Source organism: Elephantulus edwardii, unplaced genomic scaffold (assembly GCF_000299155.1).
Source record: "Elephantulus edwardii isolate Elephantulus edwardi_28Jun2011 unplaced genomic scaffold, EleEdw1.0 scaffold00028, whole genome shotgun sequence".
NCBI classification, from domain to species: Eukaryota; Metazoa; Chordata; class Mammalia; order Macroscelidea; family Macroscelididae; genus Elephantulus; species Elephantulus edwardii.
Genome location: NW_006399778.1, coordinates 1,873,558 through 1,894,570, shown reverse-complemented (window position 1 = coordinate 1,894,570; position 21,013 = coordinate 1,873,558). Strand labels below are relative to the sequence as shown.

Here is a 21,013-nt window from a genome sequence, read left to right as displayed (position 1 = left end):
ACTAGTATTCAAAGATATCTAGAATTGATAGATTTTATATTTCCCTTTTTAAACATAGCTGTGTTGATAGTATTATTTAAAAAGCAGTATGTTCAAATTGCGGCAGTGAATGAATGGAAATCCAAAACCTCTGTAAAAAAAATTATAAAAAAAAAAGAATCATCAGATAAAAAAAAAAAAGCAGTGTGTTCAGTAAATCAGGAGACATTGCACTGAGAAAGTGTGCAGTTCAGGGCCTCTCCAAATTATTGAGGAGCAATAATGTCAGTTGAGAACTAAGGTGTTTGATTCCAGTTTTAGTCTTTCCACTCACTATGCATCTAAGAGCTGAACAATGAATTGGGATAATAGAAGAAGAATTGATGCCTTTGAGCTGTGACACTGGAGAAGAATAGTGAATATCCCATGGACTGACAAAAGAACAAACTTATACATCTTAGAGAAAATGCAGACAGAGTGCCCCTTGGGAAAAAAGATTATAAAACTTCCTCTCACATACTTTGGGCATGTTTCTAGATGTTATTCCTTGGAGATGGACATCATGCTTGGAAAGGAAGAGGGTCACTGAAGGAGGGAAAGACCCTCAGCCAGGTAATTTGACACAGTGACTGTTGCAGTGGACTCTAATGTGACAGGAACTGTAAGAATGGCACAGGATAAGACAGTGTTCAGATCTGTTGTTCATAGGATTGCTATGGGTCATACTCAGTGGCACTCAACAATAATTAAAATTAACAAAAAGAGCAGTTTGTTATTATATAAACATTGTTAAATGACATAAGTGTTTTCTTTCCTATATAGCATTCCTAATACTTGATTATCGTATGGAAAGTCTGCAGTTAAAGACTTGTACAAATTACTGAGGTGCAGTGATGTCCGTTTGATTCCTAAGATTCATCTCATTCAGGCTCTGGTCTTTTTCATCACTTGCTATGCATCTGAGAGCTGGACAATGAGGATAACAGAAGAAAAATCTATTCCTTTGAGTTGTGGTGGTGGTGGAGAATAGTACTGAATATCCCATAGACTGCAAAAAAATCAATTATGTCTTGGAGAAAATACAGTCAGAATACCCCTTGGAGACAAAGAAGACAAAGTTTCAGAATCGCATATACTTTCGGCATGTTGTTAGGAGAGGCTGTTACTTGAAGAGGGACATCATGCTTGAAAAGGTGGAAGGTCAGCAAAAGAGAGGGAGAACCTCAACTAGATGGATTGGCATAGTGACTGCTACAGTGGGCACAAGTGTATCTGAAATAATGAGAATGTCACAGTATTCAGGATTCAGATCTGTTCACAGGGTTTGCTGTCAGCCGAACTCAACTCGATAGCACCTAGCAACAATATAGATTATTTAATCATTTTTCTAGTATTAGAAACATCCTAGTTTTAATTTCTTCTTCAAAATCTGTGATGGATATGTTTTAATTTTAAGCTTTTTCCTCATGCTTTTGGTTTTCTTTATGGTAAGGTCTCAAAAATGGGATAACTAGATATTTTTAACCTTCAAGAATTTTGTAACAAAGGAATAGTTTGTTTCAAGAAGTGCTAAAATTTTTTGTCTATCAAGATGTTGGAAAGGGATATCCTTCTAATATTAAACCTTGGGCATGGTTATCATTACATTTGCTTTCTACTTTCGATTCTGTAGATCTGCTGGATGTTTGAGTATTCTGTGATTTGAGTCTGTGATTTTGTTTGGGAGAGAGCCAAGCTGAGGGCTAGGGATTTGAAGCATAATTAAAAGTTCCAGACTGACTGCTAACAGATGCATGCTGAGCAAGTAAAAGCTGACATCTTTCTAGCTTTGTACTTTGTACTTACTTTCAGAATATGGTACCATCTTCTTTCTTACATCTAAATTCCCATTTTCTGGTAAAGCATACATGATCCCATCTGTGTTTGTTCCCATTCTTCTTGTGGCTGAATCACTGCTTTTGCCTCTCCTACTCCACAGGTTCTTTAACATTAAGGTACAATAACCAGCTTACTGGTTAGGCTGTTTTAGTGATAGAGTCAGGACTCATTCCATCCTCCAAGATTAATGATTTTTTTTTCCTCCCTAGGTAATCCAATGTATATCTTGTGGGCCTGGGCTTGGCTGGAATGCACAAGGATCCTGAAGATCTTTCTATAGCTCCCTTCTGTTGAACCTACTAAGAGAAGATGGCAAAAGTCAACATAACCAGAGACATCATCCGTAGACAAATAAAAGTAAGCAGCCCAGATCTCTGAACTAGAACAGAGGATCCTTTTCCTAAAATTTCATTTTACAAAAGGGGAAAAAGGTCTGGTGTTGGTTTTTTGCCTATAGAAATACACATAGTTAGTAACTGAGGGCTAGTGATCATAGTTTCTTGACCCCCTATTTCCTTTTACTCAAGAGTGTGGAATTAATAACCACTGCTTTGTCCAAGTGCTTGGACTTTTGAGTTTATGATAGGGACTCGTGAGAGAGGAGAACCAGCAGTTTTCCTATGTGTGTGGGGGATAGAGGGATAGGGAGGGAGAAAGAATAGATTGAAAGAGTCAATAAAGCAACAAGAGTAGATAAAGCTTCTCCAGATTTCTCCACTTAATAAGTTGTCTATACTACACCCTGTGAAAGTCTTAGTCCTGGCTCAGTTAGCTTCTTTCTTCTCAGAGGATCTCCTCTACTAAATCCTGCACCTGCCTTCTTTAGCTTATACAAAGAAGTCACTTCAGTACCTGTGGGATGAATGGATGACTAGGAAGTCACATTCAGTTAGTGAGGTAACACTAGGTGTTGTCAGGGAAGCCATGGTTAAGGAGCCATAGAGGATTAAATGGAGATTCGATCAATGAATGACCTTCTATAATAAGAACCTCAAACTGTGGTTGAGAGCTCAATCTCACCCCTCCCTTAATTTACTAATTATAAGACTTCAGTCCTTTTACCTACTTCCCTATTTATCAGTTTTTCATTTGCTAAGTGATAATAATGTCTGCCTGCTTGCACGCTTATCTTGAGGATGAAATATGAAAGAACTCAAGAAAGTTATTTGAAAAGATTTGGTACTTTAAAAAAAACAAAACCTTCTTCAGTGAGATGGAAAAGGCAATCTCCAGCTTCATTTGGAATGGAAAGAAGCCATGAATAAGCAAAGCACTCCTTAAAAATAGAAAAACGGTAGGAGGCCTCTCACTCCCTGACTTAAAATCCTACTACACTGCCATGGTAGTCAAGACAGCATGGTACTGGTACAATGACAGACACATAGATCAATGGAATAGAATTGAGAACCCGGAAATCAGCCCATCTATTTATGGGCAATTGATTTTTGACAAAGAGATGAAATCAGTTAGGTGGGGAAATGACAGCCTTTTTAACAAATGGTGTTGGCAAAATTGGAAAACTATCTGCAGAAGAATTAAACAAGATCCCCACCTCACTCCATATAAAAAAACCAACTCAAGGTGGATCATGGACCTAGGACTAAAACCAAGGACTGTAAACTTCATTCAAGAAAAGCTTGGAAAAACTTTAGTAGTCCTAATCCACAACATATAGAGTGTTCCCAGTATCCTGAAAAATTTACAACCAGGAGAAGATAAAACAGAAACTTCTCTAACAGGGTAAAAAGGGAAGCCACAGACTGGGAAAAAGTTTTTGGTAATGACTTGTCAGACAAGGGACTTATATCTAGAATTTATAAAATACTCGAGCACCACAACCAGATAAAGGAGAACAAGCCAATTGAAAAATGGGCACAGGATATGAACAGACACTTCACCAAGGAAGACATTCAGATGGCCAACAAGCACATGAAGAAATGTTCAAAATCCCTAGCCCTGAGAGAGATGCAAATCAAGACAACCATGAGATATCATCTCACTCCAGTAAGACTAGCAAAATTTAACAGAACAGCAAGCAACAAATGCTGGCGAGGTTGTGGAGAGACTGGAACCCTTATTCACTGTTGGTGGGAGTGTAAAATGGTGCAGCCACTGTGGAAAGCATTGTGGCGCTTTCTCAAAAAGTTGCAAATAAAGATACCATTTGACCCAGCAATTCCACTACTGGGAATATACCCTAAAGAGACCATAAATGACATCCAAGTAGATACATGTATACCCATGTTTATCGCGGCTTTGTTTACAAAGCAAGGAGTTGGAAACAACCTAAATGCCCATCAACAAACGAATGGGTAGAGAAGCTGTGGTATATTCGCACAATGGAATACTATGCTGCATTGAAAAACAAGGAACTCATGCAATATTATTCAAAATGGGTGACCCTGGAGGACATTATGCTGAGTGAGGTATCTCAGTCACAAAGGGACAAATGCTATATGGTGCCACTGTTGTAGAATGAGGCTGGCATTGGGGTGGGGGTAAGACTGAGAAAAACTGGATGAAATATGTTTACAGTATTGAAGTCTATGGGGGAGAGAATAGTCTAAAAGTATTATATTTTAGGGCATTATTTTTATCGTAGGAGTACGCAATGAGGATTGCAGAGTGGATTATATTTGGGGGTTTGGGGAGGTGCGGGGGGATTGTGTACCAATGAGGGAGTTTTTCTTTTGCTTTTCAAGGAGAGGAGCAAACGGGGGATGGGGGTTTGTACGGGGAGAAGGGTGCAACAGTGAATGAATGAAATTCCAAAATCTCTCTAGATGTTCATTGAAATGAAAAATAAACAAACTAAATAAAAAAATTTAAAAAAACACCACACAACTAGATACACACACCAAAGTGTATGTAATATAAATTGTAGTAATAATCCAGAAGGATTTTTCTGTGTACAGGTTTTTCTCACTATACAAAAGTAGAATATTCCAAAATTGCAGCTTTTCACGTTCCAAAATGGCATAAAGCAAAAACAGAAACACAGTTATCATTCATTCAGATGGGAACATTTTTTAAGTATTCAGTGACCCAGAAAAGAACCTACCATGTAACAGAAGAGAGCTCTAGTGGTCTAGAGCTAAGAAACTACACTGCAATCCTGAAGGTTCAAGGTTCCAATCCACTATAGCTATTCTACGAGAGGATGGACAGTATCCTCCCGTGTGATTTACTGTCTCTGAAAACCCCCTGGAAGGTCAGCTGTAAGTGGATTCTGACTCAGCAGCACACAGCAACAACATATAACATATAAAACTTAAAATAATTCCAGCAAAGTGTTCACAGATACACAATTCAAAATTATGGCAGCTTGATGTTGAATATAGTTTCCATTGAAGGAACTTGGCAATGCCACTCTCACCTCTTATGGTTTATGTTGCTTCTTTAATTAAGCACTGCAAAAAAATGCCAAATGTTAATTTTGCCTTTTTGTGACATAGAAAATTCTCTTCCATTAAAGAAAAAAAATCAAATACAAGTATATCTCATTTTATTGTGTTTCACAGATACTGCATTTTTAATAAATTGTACTTTGAAACCCTGTGTGGAACAAATCTATCATTTCATGTCTGTTTGTCACATTTTGGTAATTCTCACAATATTTCAAACTTTTCTGCACTAGTATTACACACCCAGTAGACTGCCCACCACTGCCTTCTGTTGTTGAGTCGATCCAACTAATCATGACCCTGGAGAACAGAGTAGAACTGCCCAGATGATTTTCTAAGGTTGTGAATCTTTATGGAAACCCCTTTGAAGCAGATAATGAGTGTGAACTACCAAACTTTTAGTAAACAACACAACACTTAACCTACTGTACAACTTTGGTTTCATTCATAAACTGTAGTGCACTATAAACATCATTTTATATATAATTGGGAAATTTTTTAAAATCTACTTTATTGCAATATTTATTCTCTTGTATTCGTCAGGAACTGAGTTTGCAGTACCTCTAATGTGTACCTGTTGATACAGGTCTTTCATAAAAGAAAAGTGACCTTTTAAAAAGCTATGGGGGTATGCAACCCTGAATCCTTTTCAGTATTGGGGGAGTATGATGTGTGTGAGAAAGATTGAGAGAGTGATTTCTTAAAGACAGGAGCCATTTGTTGAAGGCACAGAATCAGATTTAAAGGGATATGCATTTTATTCTGTCCTCTGTTATCCCTTGTCTCCTACAGAATATATCCTAAAAATGATGATGCCCACTCTCCAACCTAAACATGTGGAAACATTTATCTGTTTGTTGTTTCTGATTTTCTGAGTCTTTTTTTTTAACTCAGCAGCGCTCAATTTAGTGTGTTTAAATGGTATTTTTTGTCTCTTCCTGTACATGTAGATTAGTATAAGTTCCTACAGGATCATTTCTTAACTATCTTTCCAAATTTCTTTGATACCTACCCACCATACTGATTGACTTATAACATTGTTGTTTTTGTTCTTTGTCATCGAGTTGAATAAACTGGTAACTGACCCTCTAGGGCCTTTTCAGAGGCTGTAAATTGCACAAGAGGAGATTTGCCCATTTTTCTCCCAAAGAGCAACTGGTGATTTGAAATTATTTCCTTTGGGTGGCAGTGCAACTCTTACCACTAGGCCACCAGAGCTCCCTGGACATAAAATAGCCATTTAGAACTCATTTTTCATTTGATCAGTTAAGCCCTGCATTTCTTTCTCTTCCCCAGGAACGTGGTGCTCTGAGCTTTGAGCGGTGCTACCATGTCACTGACCCCTTTATCCGGCGGCTGGGCCTGGAAGCAGAGCTGCAGGTAAGAGACTTAGTTTGCACATTAGATGCTGATGACCTACTCTCCATTCTCATCTCTTTACTTTTTCAAGACATAAACACATTTTTTCTTTGAAGATCATGTTTAAATGGCATCTCTCCTTTCCATCAGTTTTACTGGACAAGTACATCTGCATTGAGGTGTTAGATTCAGGCACATCTGAAATTGGAGTGGTCTGTAAAACTGGTATTGTGGGATTCAGAGTGACAGCAGCTGACTTCCACTAACTTCACAAGTGAGAAGGCAAATTCTCAACAGCATCAGTAGCACAAAGCTGATTTCTGTAAGGTCAGACGTGCCACCACACATCATCTTCTAATGATTCTAACATACCTCCTTACCACAGCTTTCACTACTTCTCTGCTAGGTTTGATAATTTTTTGAAATGACCACACAGAACTCACAGCCAGTACTATAGAATATGAAATTTATATAGGGAAGCAACTGGTTGCATTTCAAGTTCTGAAACACTTAGTATAGAGGTCTACAGCCTCTTCTCAGGTATGTTCACAGAGAGGCCTCATTCTGATATTCACCCTTTCAGCCTTAGCCTCCATCCTTCCTAGGCAAGTGTTACAAAGCTCTTTCAGCTCTGCTAATTTTGTGTCCCATCACTCCACAAGCCAGGTTGACAGAAAGGAGGTCTGGACATAGGTAGGTAGACTTAGCCTCTGAAGAATACCCACGGACACTCATCCCACCAGCAAGTTAACTTCCTCAGCCCTTGGGCTGGCTACCAACCCACAGCTCTGTCTTACACAGATCTCTGATTCTGTAGCACCTCTGCTGCCACACTCTCATCTAGTGCCCCTCATGATCTCATCTTGTCTGTCTGATGTTACAGTTCTGTCTCAGGTTCATGCAAGAATTTCCGGTCCAAAGGATGCACTGCACTCTGTTTCTGCTTTGTTTCTTTCTTACTGTTTTGTTTCTGCTTTCTTGATGGTAATAAGTTCCCCATTTCCCACCTCTTTTAACCTATTTTTGCTGTTATGTACCAGAGTCAAAAGCAGCTCATGGATAACCCTCCAGTAGGTTTTCAGTGGCAGTAAATCACACAGGAGGAGATTGCCCATATTTCTACAGTGAGCAGCTAACAAATTATTTGAGTCAGCAGTGCAGCTCCTTATCACTATGCCACCAGAGCTCCTTATTTTCCTCTGTTGTTGTTGTTATTGTTAGCTTATGTAAAGTACGACTCATAGCCACCCTATGAACAACAGAGCTGAATCCTGTCCTATCCTTTGCCATCCTCATCACACTTGAGCCCATTGCTGCACTTTGTCAGTCCATTCTATTGCCATTTCTGCAGTCACTGTGTCAATCCATTTTATTGAGCATCTTACTCTTCTTCACTGACCCTCCATCTTTCCAAGCATAATGTCCTTTTCCAAGGAATAGACTCGCCTAACAACATATCCAAAGTATGAAACACAAAGCTTCATCCTCTTTGCCTCCAAGGAGCACTCTGGCTACACTATTCATGCCACCTCTATGCTAGCTCAATTTAACCCTGAATGTTTGATGGACAAATTGATCTACCACAGATTCAGGGTCTACACATCTTATCTATATGATCCCACCTGAAAGATGCCATTTACATTATTATTGTTGTTGTTATGTGCCATCGAGTTGCTTGCGACTCATAGCGACCCTATGTACAACAGCCCTAAACCCTGCTCTGTCCTGTGCCAACTGCACTGCCTCTGACACACCCATCCCGATTTACATTATTAGCAAGCTATTTAGGCTCCTTTGTGGGCCACAAAGACCTCACCTTTGTATAGACTATGAAGGCTTGAATTGACACAGTGATTACAGCTGTGGGCTCAAGTGTGTCAGAGATGATGAGGATGGCACAGGATAGGACAGAGTTCAGATCTGTTCTTGATCGAGTTGCTGACTCAGCAGTACCTAACAACAACAAAAACAACCAAGGCTGGTGGTGAGAGTTGGAAAGACATTGGCTAGAAAGCCATATCAAGTAATCTACACTGCATGCATAGTCACATAGAAATTGTCTTGAGAGCCTATTATTTAACTTACTGATTGTTTTGTGAATGAAAAAATTACATCTCACTGTTTACTCTAGGAGTCCTTGAGAGCCCAAATGGTAAAGAATTTGACTACTAACCAAAAGGTTGATGGTTCATATCCACTCAGAGGCACCTCAGAAAAAAAGGCTTGTCAGTCTGTTTTTGAAAGATAGCCATAGAAAACCCCATGAAACATAATTCTACTCTAACATGGATGGAATTGGAATTGAAACAATGGCTACTAGGGTTGGGGTTTGGTTTGTTTTTTTTTTTTTACTATTGACTTGTTTGTTGTTATGTACCATCAAGTTGCTTGCAACTCATAGCAACCCTACATACAAGAGCCCTAACTGCCATTCTATCTGTGCCAACCTTGCCATCTCAAACGTGCACTCATTCCTACCACGCCAGTCACAGAATCTATCCATCTCGAGGGTCTTCCTCTCCTGCGCCGTCCCTCCTCTCTCCCAACCATGATGTCCCTCTCCAAGGACCAGTCCCTCCTTGCAACATGTCCAAAGTCTATCAGATGAAGCTTCAGAATCCTTGACTCCAAGGAGCATTCGGGCTTCACCTTCTCCAGGACAAACCTTTTGTTTCCCCAGAAGCTCATAGTATATTCAACACTCTTCTCCAGCTCAAAGGCATCAATTCTCTTGTTACTGCTTTCCTAAAGCGTTACTAAGAATGGGAATGGACTCAGTGCCAGTGGGTGTTGCTTTCTTTTAATAGTATTACTAAAAATCTCCAACCTTTTTGCCATTACATATTATAACTATAGTAATATAAAAATGATAAAGAAGGGGGAAAATAACCTTAGTACCACCTGTCACATATAGCTACTGTGAAAATTGTAAATACATCTTTTTTCTTGCATATTTTTTAATTATTATCATACTTTATGGACCCCTGTGGTGCAACGGTTCAGCATTCAGCTGCTAACCAAAAGATTGATGGTTCAGACCCACCAGTGATCCCATGAATGATCTCCTTCTGTAGATTACAGTCTAGGGAATCCTGGAGTAGTTCTCAGTCATATAGGGTCACTATAAATCAGAATTGACTTGACAGCAAGCAACAACAGTACAGTCCTACTTTACATTGAATGTTGTGTCTCTTGTCAAGTTAACTTGCAATAATTCTTCTTTTGTGATACCTAGTAGTCTTCACAGATTTCACATAAATTTTTTTGTAATTATAGAAGCAATACATATTGTAGTAGAAAATATGAAAGAGGCAGAAATGTATAGAGAGGAAAACAAAATAGTTTTTAGAAAGGATCAGCAAAGGAGAGGAAGACTCCTGGGGAGATAGATTGGCATGGTGACTGTACCAATGTACTTAAGCACAGCAGAAATCACGAGTGTGGCACAGGATCAGGCAGGGTTTTCTTCTGATGTACATAGAGTTGGTATGAGTTGGATCTGACTTAATGGCACCTAACAACAGTAATACATCTTGGAGCAAAATTTTGCTAATAGTTGCTGTATTACCTTTGTTTATTATGAAGCAGAATGCTGCATAAGAGCATAGGCACTAGAGCTGGACAAATTTAGTTTCCAGACCTATCCTATACATTAATGAAACCAAGCTGCTCCTTGGAGGCAAGAATTTTGAGGTTTCATTTGACATACCTTGGGCATGTTGTCAGGAGGGACCACATCACTCACTGCCTCTGACATATCATTAGTATCTTTTATATTTTAGATATTTAGTAAAGATAAGCTCTACACTAACCCTAAAGCCAAAATAAGAAAAAAAATAGTCTTCATCTGAAATTGAACATACAGTCCAGAAGTATTAATGATTCCATGATTGGAGTTCAGAGCATGTTATTAATACATAGTTGCTGGAATGCAAAAGTTAGAAACAAACAAAAAATTAGACATATATGACTTGGAAAATATTACATTGTTAATAGAAATGAGACGAGAGATCACATTATTAAATTTTGTATTGTCAGGGAGCTCTGGTGGCCTAATGGCAAGAAGCTACACTGCAATCCCAAAGGTGTGCTGTTCTAATCCACCAGATGCTTCACTGGAGAAGGAGAGGAAATCTCCTCCTGTGCCACTCGGATCCAATTTGACAGTATACACACACACACACACACACGCGCGCGCGCACACACACATTTGTATTGTTATGTTTCATCGAGTCACTTGCACCTCATAGCAACCCTATGCACAATAGCTGTCCTATCCTGAGCCAGTCTCACTGCCTCTGACACACCTACCCCCATTAGAACCAGTTATTGTGTCAATTCATTTTTTCCAGGGCCTTCCTCTCGTACTGTCCCCCCATGTTTCCAAATGTGATGTCCTTCTCCAAGGACTGCTCCCTCCTGGCACTATACATGAAGTTATGTGAGATGGAGCTTCAATATCTTTGCCTCCAAGGAGCAACTTGGTTCCACTCTCTCCAATAAAAACCATTTAGTTCTTTGGCAGTCTGTGGTGTGTTCATTACTCTCCTCCAGCACCACAATCCAAAGGCATTGATTCTTCTGTCATCCTTAGTCTTTGTCCAGCTCTGTGATGCATAGAAAGTACTTGCAAAAACCGTGGCCTGGATGAGGTGCACCTTAGTCTCCAGACTTACATTGTTTCTCCTTAGCACTCTGGAGAGGTCCCTGACTGCACATTTTCCCAATGCAATTTGTCTTTTGATTTCCTGACTACTGGTGCCAAGAGTATTGATTGTGGAGCCAAGCAAGCTGAAGCTATTAACAATCTCAATCTCCTCTCAGTTTATTTTAATGCTGCCAGTTGGCTGGGTGGTGAGAGTCTTTGTTTTCTTGATGTTGAGCTTCAATCCATATTGAACACTGCAGTCCTTGAACTTCTACAGCAAACACATTAGATCCTCTACAGTTTGGGCAAGCAAAGTTATGTCATCTGCATAATACAGGTTGTTGAGTTTCCCTCCATTCCTGATGCCACATTTCTCCTCACAAACTCTAACAATCTTCAGCAAGATTTTGCTTGCATGTAATATCAGTGATATTGTTAGGTAATTTCCACCCTCTTATCAGATCTCTTTTCTTTGGACTAGGAATAAATTAATGGATCTCTTCCAGTTGGTTGGACTTCCTGGCACCACCTAGTGAACACGTCCAGGGCAGCATTCATCTGCTGAAATATGTCAACTGTATTGCCAACACCTTGTTGTTATGTGCCATTGAATTGCCTGCAACTCATAGTGACCCTATATACAACATCTCTGAGCCCAGCTCTATCTTGAGCTAATTTCATTGTCTCTGACACATCTACCTCCATTACCCCAGTTACTGAATCAACTAACACCTCGGTCATTGCACATAACCTTTTTCTAAAAAAAACAGTTACAGTATTTATATACCTGACCTGCTGGAATCAAGTCAGCTATGCTGAAGAGAAAATGAAAAAGTTCTGCATTATCAGTCAGACTAATGCCAGCAGCAGACTGTAGAACAGACTGCCAGTTGCTCATACACAAGTTTAAAACCAGCTGAAAAAATGAAATTAAAAAGATTAAGTTACCTTGAGTGTATCCTACCTTAATTTAGAAACCATCTTAAGAATAGGTTGCACTACAACAATGTAAACAATCCAGTTGAAAAATGGGCACAGGATATGAACAGACACTTCACCAAAGAAGACATTCAGATGGCCAGCAAGCACATGAAGAAATCTTGAAAACCCCTAGCTCTAAGAGAGATGCAAATTAAAACAACTATGAGATACCATCTCACCCCAGTAAGAACAACAAGCAACAAATGCTGGCGAGGTTGTGGAGAAACTGGAACCCTTATTCACTGTTGGTGGGAGTGTAAAATGGTGCAACCACTGTGGAAGGTGATGTGGCGCTTTCTCAAAAAGTTGCAAATAGAGATATCATTTGACCCAGCAATTCCACTACTGGGAATATACCCCAAAGAGACCATAACTGCTACCCAAGAAGATATATACACACCCAAGTTCATTGTGGCTTTGTTCACAATAGCCAGGAGTTGGAAACAACCTAAGTGCCCATCAAACAAATGGATAGAAAAGCTATGTGGTATAGTCACACAATGGAGTACTACTGCACTGCATGGAAAAACAAGGAACTCATGCAGTATTATTCAAAATGGGTGACCCTGGAAGACATTGTGCTGAGTGAAATATCACAAAAGGACAAATACTGCATAGTGCCACTGTTATAAAACAAGACTGACATCGGGGTTAGGAGGAAACTGAGGAGGACTGGATAAATAATGTTTACTGCATTGAAACAGAAGAGGGAGAAAACTGTTTAAAAGGGATATGTGACTAGGTATTATTATAATGAAAGGAGTCCAGAACAAAGGCTGCATAGTGGAGAGGACCTGGGGGGAGGGATTATAAAACAATGAAAGAACTTTTGCTTTTCAAAGAGAAGAGTATACTGGGAGGGCAGAGGGGGGAACAGGGAGAAAAGTGCAACAATGAATGAATGGAAATCCAAAGTCTCTGTAAATTTTCATTAAAATTAATAATAATTTTAAAAAGAACAGGTTGAAGCATTGAACGACGACGACCAAAACCAAATGAGTTGTGAGATGAAATTATGGTAAAATACATAAAGAAGGCAAAAGATCATATAAAAAGGCAGGAAAGAAGGAAAAGATCAAAATGAATACCAGAGGAGACCAGAAAGAAGGCTGCACAGTGGAGTGGACATGGGGGGAGGGATTGTATAGCAATGAAAGAGTTTTACTTTTTAAAGGGAAGAATGAACTAGGGCGGGAGGGGCTGGGCAGGGAGAGAAAAAATGCAATAATGAATGACTGGAAACCCTAAATCTCTGTAAACCTTCATTAAAATTAAAAAAAAAAAAAAGAACGTCAGAAGAGACTCAAATTTGCTCTTGAGCATCGTTGTTGTTAGGTGGTGTTGAATCAAGTATGACTCAACAGATCTGAACCCTGTCATGTCCTCACAATCTCAGACACACTTAAGTCCACTGCTGCAGTCACTGTGTCAGCCCACCTGGTTGAAGGTCTTCCTCTCCTTCACCGTCATTCCACTTTCTGAAACCTGATGGCCCACTCAAAGGAATAACTTCTCATAGCAACATGCCGAAAGGGAGCTCTGTTGGCCTTATGGTAAGGAGCTGCGCTCTAGTCCCAAAGGTACATAGTTCAATTCCACTAGCTACTCCGCAGGAAAAAAACAGGCAGTCATCTCCCATGCAATTAAACTGCTTCTGAAATCCCACTAGAGGGTCATCTATGGCTCAGTCTCAACTCAGTACACTACAATAACAGCAAAATGTCCAAAATATGTGAAATGAAGCTTTATCATCTTTGCCTTCAAGAAGCACTCTGACTGCACCTGTTCCAAGATATATCTGTCCTTTTGGCAGTTCTTGGGATATAAGCACTCTTCTCCAACAGCGCAATTCAAAGGCCTCCACTCTATTTCTGTAATCCTTAGTCAGTTTGAGGACTAAGGTTGTGCCTGTTCTTTTCAGTCTCATCTGACATCATTGTTGTTGTTGTTGTTATGTGCCATCGAGTCGTTTCCGACTCATAGCGACCCTATGCACAACAGCTCTAAACCCTGCTCTATCCTGCGCCAACCGCACCGCCTCTGACACACCCATCCCAATTACCCCAGTCACCGAATCAATCCATCTCATAGAGGGTCTTCTCCTCCTGCGCTGTCCCTCCACCCTCCCAAGCATGATGTCCCTCTCCAAGGACCCGTCCCTCCTGGCAACATGTCCAAAGTATGTCAGACGAAGCCCCAGAATCCTTGCCTCCAAGGAGTAGCTTGGTTTAATCCTCTCCAAGATGAATCTGCTTTCCTGGCAGTCCATGGTACATTCAGTACCCTTCTCCAGCACCACAGCTCAAAAGCATCCACTCTCCTTCTGTCCTCCCTAGTCATTGTCCAACTCTCTGATGCATAACAAGCGATTGCAAATACCATGACCTATATCAGGCGCACCGTAGTCTCCAGAGAGACACTGTTGCTCCTGAGTACCTTTGAGAGGTCCCTAACGGCAGACTTTCCCATCGCGATACGCTTTTTGATTTCCTGACTGCTGGTACCAAGAGTGTTGACTGTGGAGCCGAGCAAAGTGAAGCTGTGAAAACTCTCAATCTCTTCGTCATCCATCCTGACGCTGCCAATTGGTCCAGTGGTGAGAATCTTTGTCTTCTTGACCCTTCGCAGCAAGTGCATGAGGTCCTCCTCAGTTTCAGCAAGCAAGGTTGTGTCGTCTGCATAACGGAGATTGTTAATAGATCTTCCACCAACCCTGATGCCACAATTCTCCTCATAGAGCCCAGCCTCTCGGAAAATCTGCTCTGCATACATGTTGAAAAGGTATGGAGACAGGATGCATCCCTGGCGTACATCCTTCCCTATTTTGAACCATGCAGTGTTACCCTGCTCTGTTCTGACTACTGCCTCTTGGTCCAAGTATAGGTTTCGTATTAGCACAATTAAATGTTCTGGGATTCCCATTCTTCTCAGAGTCAGCCATAGTTTGTTATGATCCACACAATCAAATGCCTTTGCATAATCAATGAAACACAGACATTCCTCTGGTATTCCCTGCTTTCAGCCAAGATCCATCTAACATCAGCAACGATATCCCTAGTACCATGACCCATTCTAAACCCAGCCTGGACCTCCGGCAGTTCTCTGCTGATGTGCTGTTCTAATCGTTTTTGGATGATCTTCAGCAGAATCTTGCTTGCATGTGAAATCAATGACACTGTTCTGTAGTTTCCACACTCAGTTGGGTCACCTTTCTTTGGAATGGGAACAAATACAGATCTCTTCCAGTCAGTTGGCCAAGTGGTTGTTCTCCAGATTTCTTGGCACAGCTTGGTGAGCACATCCAGGGCAACATCTGTTATCTGAAATACTTCAATTGGTATACCATCTATTCCTGGGGCTTTACTTTTTGCTATTTCCTTCAAAGCAGCTTGAACTTCTTCCTTCATCACCATAGGCTCTTGCTCATATGTTATTTCTTTAAATTCCTCTGTATCTGCCAATTCCTTTCTATATAATGACTCAGTATATTCCTTCCATCTTCTTTTAATACTTCCTGGATCATTTAATATTCTGCCCAAAGCATCCTTCATTACAGCAACTCTAGGTTTGAAATTGTTCTTCAGTTCCTTGAGCTTAAGAAATGCTGAGCGAGTTCGGCCCTTTTGATTTTCTGACTCTAGTTCCTCGCACATTTCATTGTAGTATTTTGCTTTGTCATTCTGAGCAGCCTTTTGGAATCTTCTGTTCAGCTCTTTAGTATCTTGAATTCTTCCTTGTGCTTTGGCTTCTCTACACTCCAGTGCAATCTTCAGAGTTTCTTCTGACATCCATTTTGGTCTTTTCTTCCTCTTCTGTCTTTGTCATTACTCCTCAATAATTAGAGAGGTCCCTGACTACAGACTCCCAGTGCAGTTTGTCTCCTGATCTCCTCACTGCAAGTACCAAGATAAACTAAAATGGAAGAAAGAAATGATGGAAAAAGCCATGTTTTAATTTTACTCGAACTCATAATTAACACCCATGGAAACACCAATCAGGAAATCAAATCATGTATTGCATTGAGTAAATCTACTGCTACAGACCTTTTTAAAATGCTAATAAAGGATGTCACTTTAAAGACTAAGGGTACCTTGATCCAAGCCATGGTCTTCTTAGTTCCTGTGCATTAGAAAGACAGTGAATAAGGATGACAGAAGAACAATCAATGCCTTTGAATTGTGGTGTTGGAGAAAGAGTACTGAAAATCTATGGGCTATCAAAAGATCAAACAAGTCTGTCTTGTAATAAATGCAGTCAGGGTCCTTAGAGCGAGTATAATCAAACTTCATCTCACATACATTGGGCATGCTGTCAAGATGGATCAGTCCTCGGAAAAATGTATTCTCCTGAGGAAGGTCGAGGGTCAAAGAAAAAAGACAACCATCAACAAGATGGATTGACACAGTGGCTGTAGTAGTGATCTTGAGCTTTTCAAAGATGAGGATGGCTCTGGATAGTGCAAGGTTCAGATCTGTTTTTCCTAGGGTCACTATGAGCCCTAATCAACTCAGAAGCACCCAACAGCTACATGATGTCTAAATAGTCCAGCTGTGAAGTTTTTGTAACATTTTTGATGTTAAGATCTTGTTGAGATCAATAGTGTTTGATCTGCTTTAGAGAGTGCATCAGTTCTTCATTTTCTGCACTGAAGTCGCATCATCTGCAAAACAAAAACTAAAAAAGAAATTGACCTGCCTGTATTTATCCTGCTTGCTATTCATTCTCCTCCCCCTCAATATCATTTGCATATTTGCTGTTGAGTAAATTCTTAATGAGTTGTCTATTTTTGGTCAAGGCTTGGAGTAACAGTTTAATAGCTGTATAAATAGTTTTTGGAGAAAAAAAGTTACTTGTAAAAATATTGCAATCTAGTAGCTTAACATAGATTGGTCAGAGAACACAACTGAAAACAGATTCCAGTATTGGGAATTAGCATTGACCAAGGTAAAGATTTACAACCTCAGAAACTTGGTAGAAGTTTGCCGTGAGTGGAATCTATTGAACAGCAGCAGTTATTTGGGAAGGGGGGGAGTATTTTTTAATTAAGAATATATTATTTTGTATCAGAAATGAAAAATCTGAGTCCCTAGGGATTTTAAATGACTGATGAACAGGTAGGAAGTGTCCAAGACAGAGCTGAACCTACTCATGTTGTTCACGTTAGTTTTGCCTCCCATGAATCACCCTCTCAAATCCTCAGTTTCCTCTTGTAAATATTAATCTGGATAAAAAAACCTATAATTCTTTTGCTTATACCAAAATACACATTTATTTGCAAATTTTCTATGCTGTTTTCTTTCTGTTGCTCTGTCTTCCATCTCTGTTTCACTCTCTTTTCAGAAAGAGTGATTGCTTTTCTTCTATAGACCCTACATTTTGATACATTACTGTCTACTAAATTGCATTTATTGATAATGTCCTCTATTTTAAAATACATATATTCCAGCCTACAACAATGCAAATCAATTCAAACGGAAAACCACATGGCATTGTACTTGGTCTGGGTTGCCCAATTGACTATAAATGTTATTTTCCTATTGGACTTCATAAATATACTTCCTTATTCATAAGAGAACTACACAAACAGCATTGAGAAATGGAGGGGGGAAATAGTTTAACCTTTGAAAAAATACTCTATAGCAATTTGAAGTGATGCTCATTGGGCGATCACATAATACTGGGAGAAATCTAATGTAAATTTGGAGAAAAAAATGGGCTACAAAACTACTTTTAATGATTTTGAGCATTTATTTATGTGTCTGTTGGCCATTTGAATATCTTCCTCTGTGAAAATTCTTTCCATGTCTTTTGCCCATTTTGTGATTATCAGTCTTTTTCTTTTCTTTTTTTTTTAAGCTAAAGAAGTTTTATTAAGGGGTCTCCCTGGTGGGATCCCTTGGTCTGCAGAGAGAGAAACAGGTAGAGGGACCACCCAGGAAAATACCACACCCTAAAGTGGATTAGGGCAGGTTTTATAGTGAGGGTCTTTAAGGAGGGAAGGGAAGGACATCCCATTGTGGTTTAAGGAGGGAAGGGTGGACACTCCATGGTAGTTTAATCAGATGAGGGAGGCTGTTCACTCCCTTTGTTGGCATGTTGACATTCCTTGAATCCTTTGTTCTCGGTCCCAGACTGAAATCCCAGCCTCTTTAGTGAGAAAAAGGGTGACATATTCTTTCTGGCTACTTCCTCCTGAGCAGGGGCTAAGATCTGGGGCTCAGAGGCTGGATTGGAATGGCCCAGGACCAGTAGCCAGGGGAGAATATGGACATCACAGCCAGCCGTTGGCTCAAGTTGGTCATTTCTTTTATCCTGCTACTTGAGGGATATGCAAGTTCAAGCTGAAGTTGAGGAAAATTAAATCGAGTTCACGGGAACCAAAATTTGATCTTAAGTCTATCCCACTGGAATTTCAAAACCATCTCAGGAACAGGTTTGAGGCCTTGAGCACCAGTGAGCATAGGCCAAATGAGCTCTGGGAGGATATCAAGAAAATCGTCCATGAAAAAGGCAAAAGATTATTACAAAGGCTGAAGAAGAAGAAAAGACCAAAGATGGATGTCAGATGAGACTCTGAATATTGCATTAGAGTGCCAAGAAGCCAAAGCTAAAGGAAGAAACCAAGAAATCAAAGAGTTAAACAGAAAATTTCAAAAGGCAGCCCGGGACAACAAAGCAAGATACTATTATGAAATGTGCAGAGAGCTGGAGTCAAAAAATCAAAAGGGCCAGACTCGCTCTGCGTTTCTTAAGCTGAAAGAGATGAAAAACAAATTCAAGCCACAGGTGGCAATACTTAAGGATACTTTGGATAGAATGTTAAATGATCCAGGAAGTATCAAGAGAAGATGGAAGGAGTACACAGAGTCACTGTATCAGAAGGAATTGGCTGGCACAGAAGAATTTCATGAAATGACATATGAGCAAGAGCCTATGGTGATGAAGGAGGAAGTTCAAATTGCTCTGAAGGAATTGGCAAAAAACAAGGCTCCAGGAGTTAATGGCATACCAGTTGACATATTTCAACAGACAGACACTGCCCTGGATGTGCTCACTAAGTTGCGCCAAGAAATCTGGAGGACAGCCAGCTGGCCCACTGACTGGAAAAGATTGGTATTTGTTCGCATTCCAAAGAAAGGTGACCCAACAGAGTGTGGGAATTATCGAACAATATCATTAAATCACGTGCAAGCAAGATTCTGCTGAAAATCATCCAAAAACATTTGGAACAATATGTCAGCTGAGAACTGCCAGATGTACAGGCTGGATTTAGAAGAGGTCATGTTACTAGGGATATTATAGCTAATGTTAGATGGATCTTGGCAGAAAGCAAAGAATACCAGAAGAATGTCTATCTGTGCTTCATTGACTATGCAAAGGCTTTTGACTGTGTGGATCACAACAAGCTGTGGCTAACTCTGAGAAGAATGGGAATCCCAGAACATTTGATTGTGCTACTGCGAAACCTATACTTGGACCAAGAGGCAGTCGTCAGAGCAAAGAGACACTACATGGTTCAAAATCAAGAAGGGGGTCCGTCAGGGATGTATTCTGTCTCCATACCTTTTCAATCTGTATGCAGAACAGATCATCTGAGACGCTGGGCTGTATGAGGAGGAATGTGGCATCAGGATTGGTGGAAGAGTCATCAACAACCTGCGTTATGCAGATGACACAACCCTTCTTGCTGAAACTGAGGAGGACCTGAAGCGCTTGCTGCAGAGGGTCAAGGACTGCAGCCTCCTATATGGATTGAAGCTCAACATCAAGAAAACAAAGATTCTCACCACTGGGCCAATTGGCAGCATCAGTATGGATGGTGAAGAGATTGAGATAGGTAACAGTTTAAGTTTGCTTGGCTCCACAATCAACACTCTTGGTAACAGCAACCAGGAAATCAAGAGATGAATTACATTGGGAAATTCAGCTGTGAGGGACCTCTCAAGAGTACTGAAGAGCAACGACAACAGGCTAGAGACAATGTGGGTCTGATCCAGGCTATAGTCTTAGCAATTACGTGCTGTGCATCAGAGAGTTGGACAGTGAATAGGGTTGATAGAAAGAGAATTGGTGCCTTTGAGCTGTGGTGCTGGAGAAGAGTGTTGAATATACCATGGACTGCTAGGAGAACAAACAGGTTTGTCCTGGAGAAGGTGAAGCCGGAATGCTCCTTGGAATCAAGGATTCTGAAGCTTTATCTGACATACTTTGGTCATGTTGCAAGGAGGGACTGACTGGTCCTTGGAGAGGGACATCATGTTTGGCAGAATGGAGGGGCAGCGAAGGAGAGGAAGACCTTCGATGAGATGGATCAATTCTGTGACTGGAGTGGTGGGAATAAGTGTGTTTGAGATGGCTAGGTTGGCACAGGATATAACAGCAGTGAGAGCTCTTGTACATAGGGTCGCTATGAGTCGCAAACGACTTGATGACACATAACAACAACAACAATTATCAACATTTAATAAAGATAAGTAGAAATCTAGGACTAGGTTATAATTTGGACATTAAACAAGAATTGGACCTTTTGTTGCCAGTTCTTTCGCTGTGAACTTCCTGTTTCCTCTACTTCTTTGGTGTACAAGGCTTGTCCTAAGTAGAAACAGTTCCAGCACTTCATGGAAGCATACACTAGGCATGTTTCTTTTTTTTCCTTTTCTTTTTATCAGTAAGATTTATTTTTTTATTAAATTTTATTAGTTTTAATGAACATTTACAGAGATTTTGGGTTTTCATTCATTCATTGTTGCACTGTTTTCTCCAC

The 21,013-nt window shown here is 40.2% G+C and overlaps 1 protein-coding gene across 2 annotated transcripts in view; it reads left to right on the top strand.

The window, feature by feature from the left end:
* Positions 1–2,166: 2,166 nt before the first annotated feature.
* The window catches only part of WDTC1 (WD and tetratricopeptide repeats 1), a 63,653-nt gene continuing 44,806 nt past the window's right edge, over positions 2,167–21,013 (top strand). For both annotated transcript variants that reach the window (XM_006883469.1, XM_006883468.1), the window contains exons 1-2: positions 2,167–2,214; positions 6,558–6,641. In XM_006883469.1, coding sequence (XP_006883531.1) covers positions 2,167–2,214; positions 6,558–6,641 — 132 coding nt within the window. The remainder of the gene's footprint in view (positions 2,215–6,557; positions 6,642–21,013) is intronic.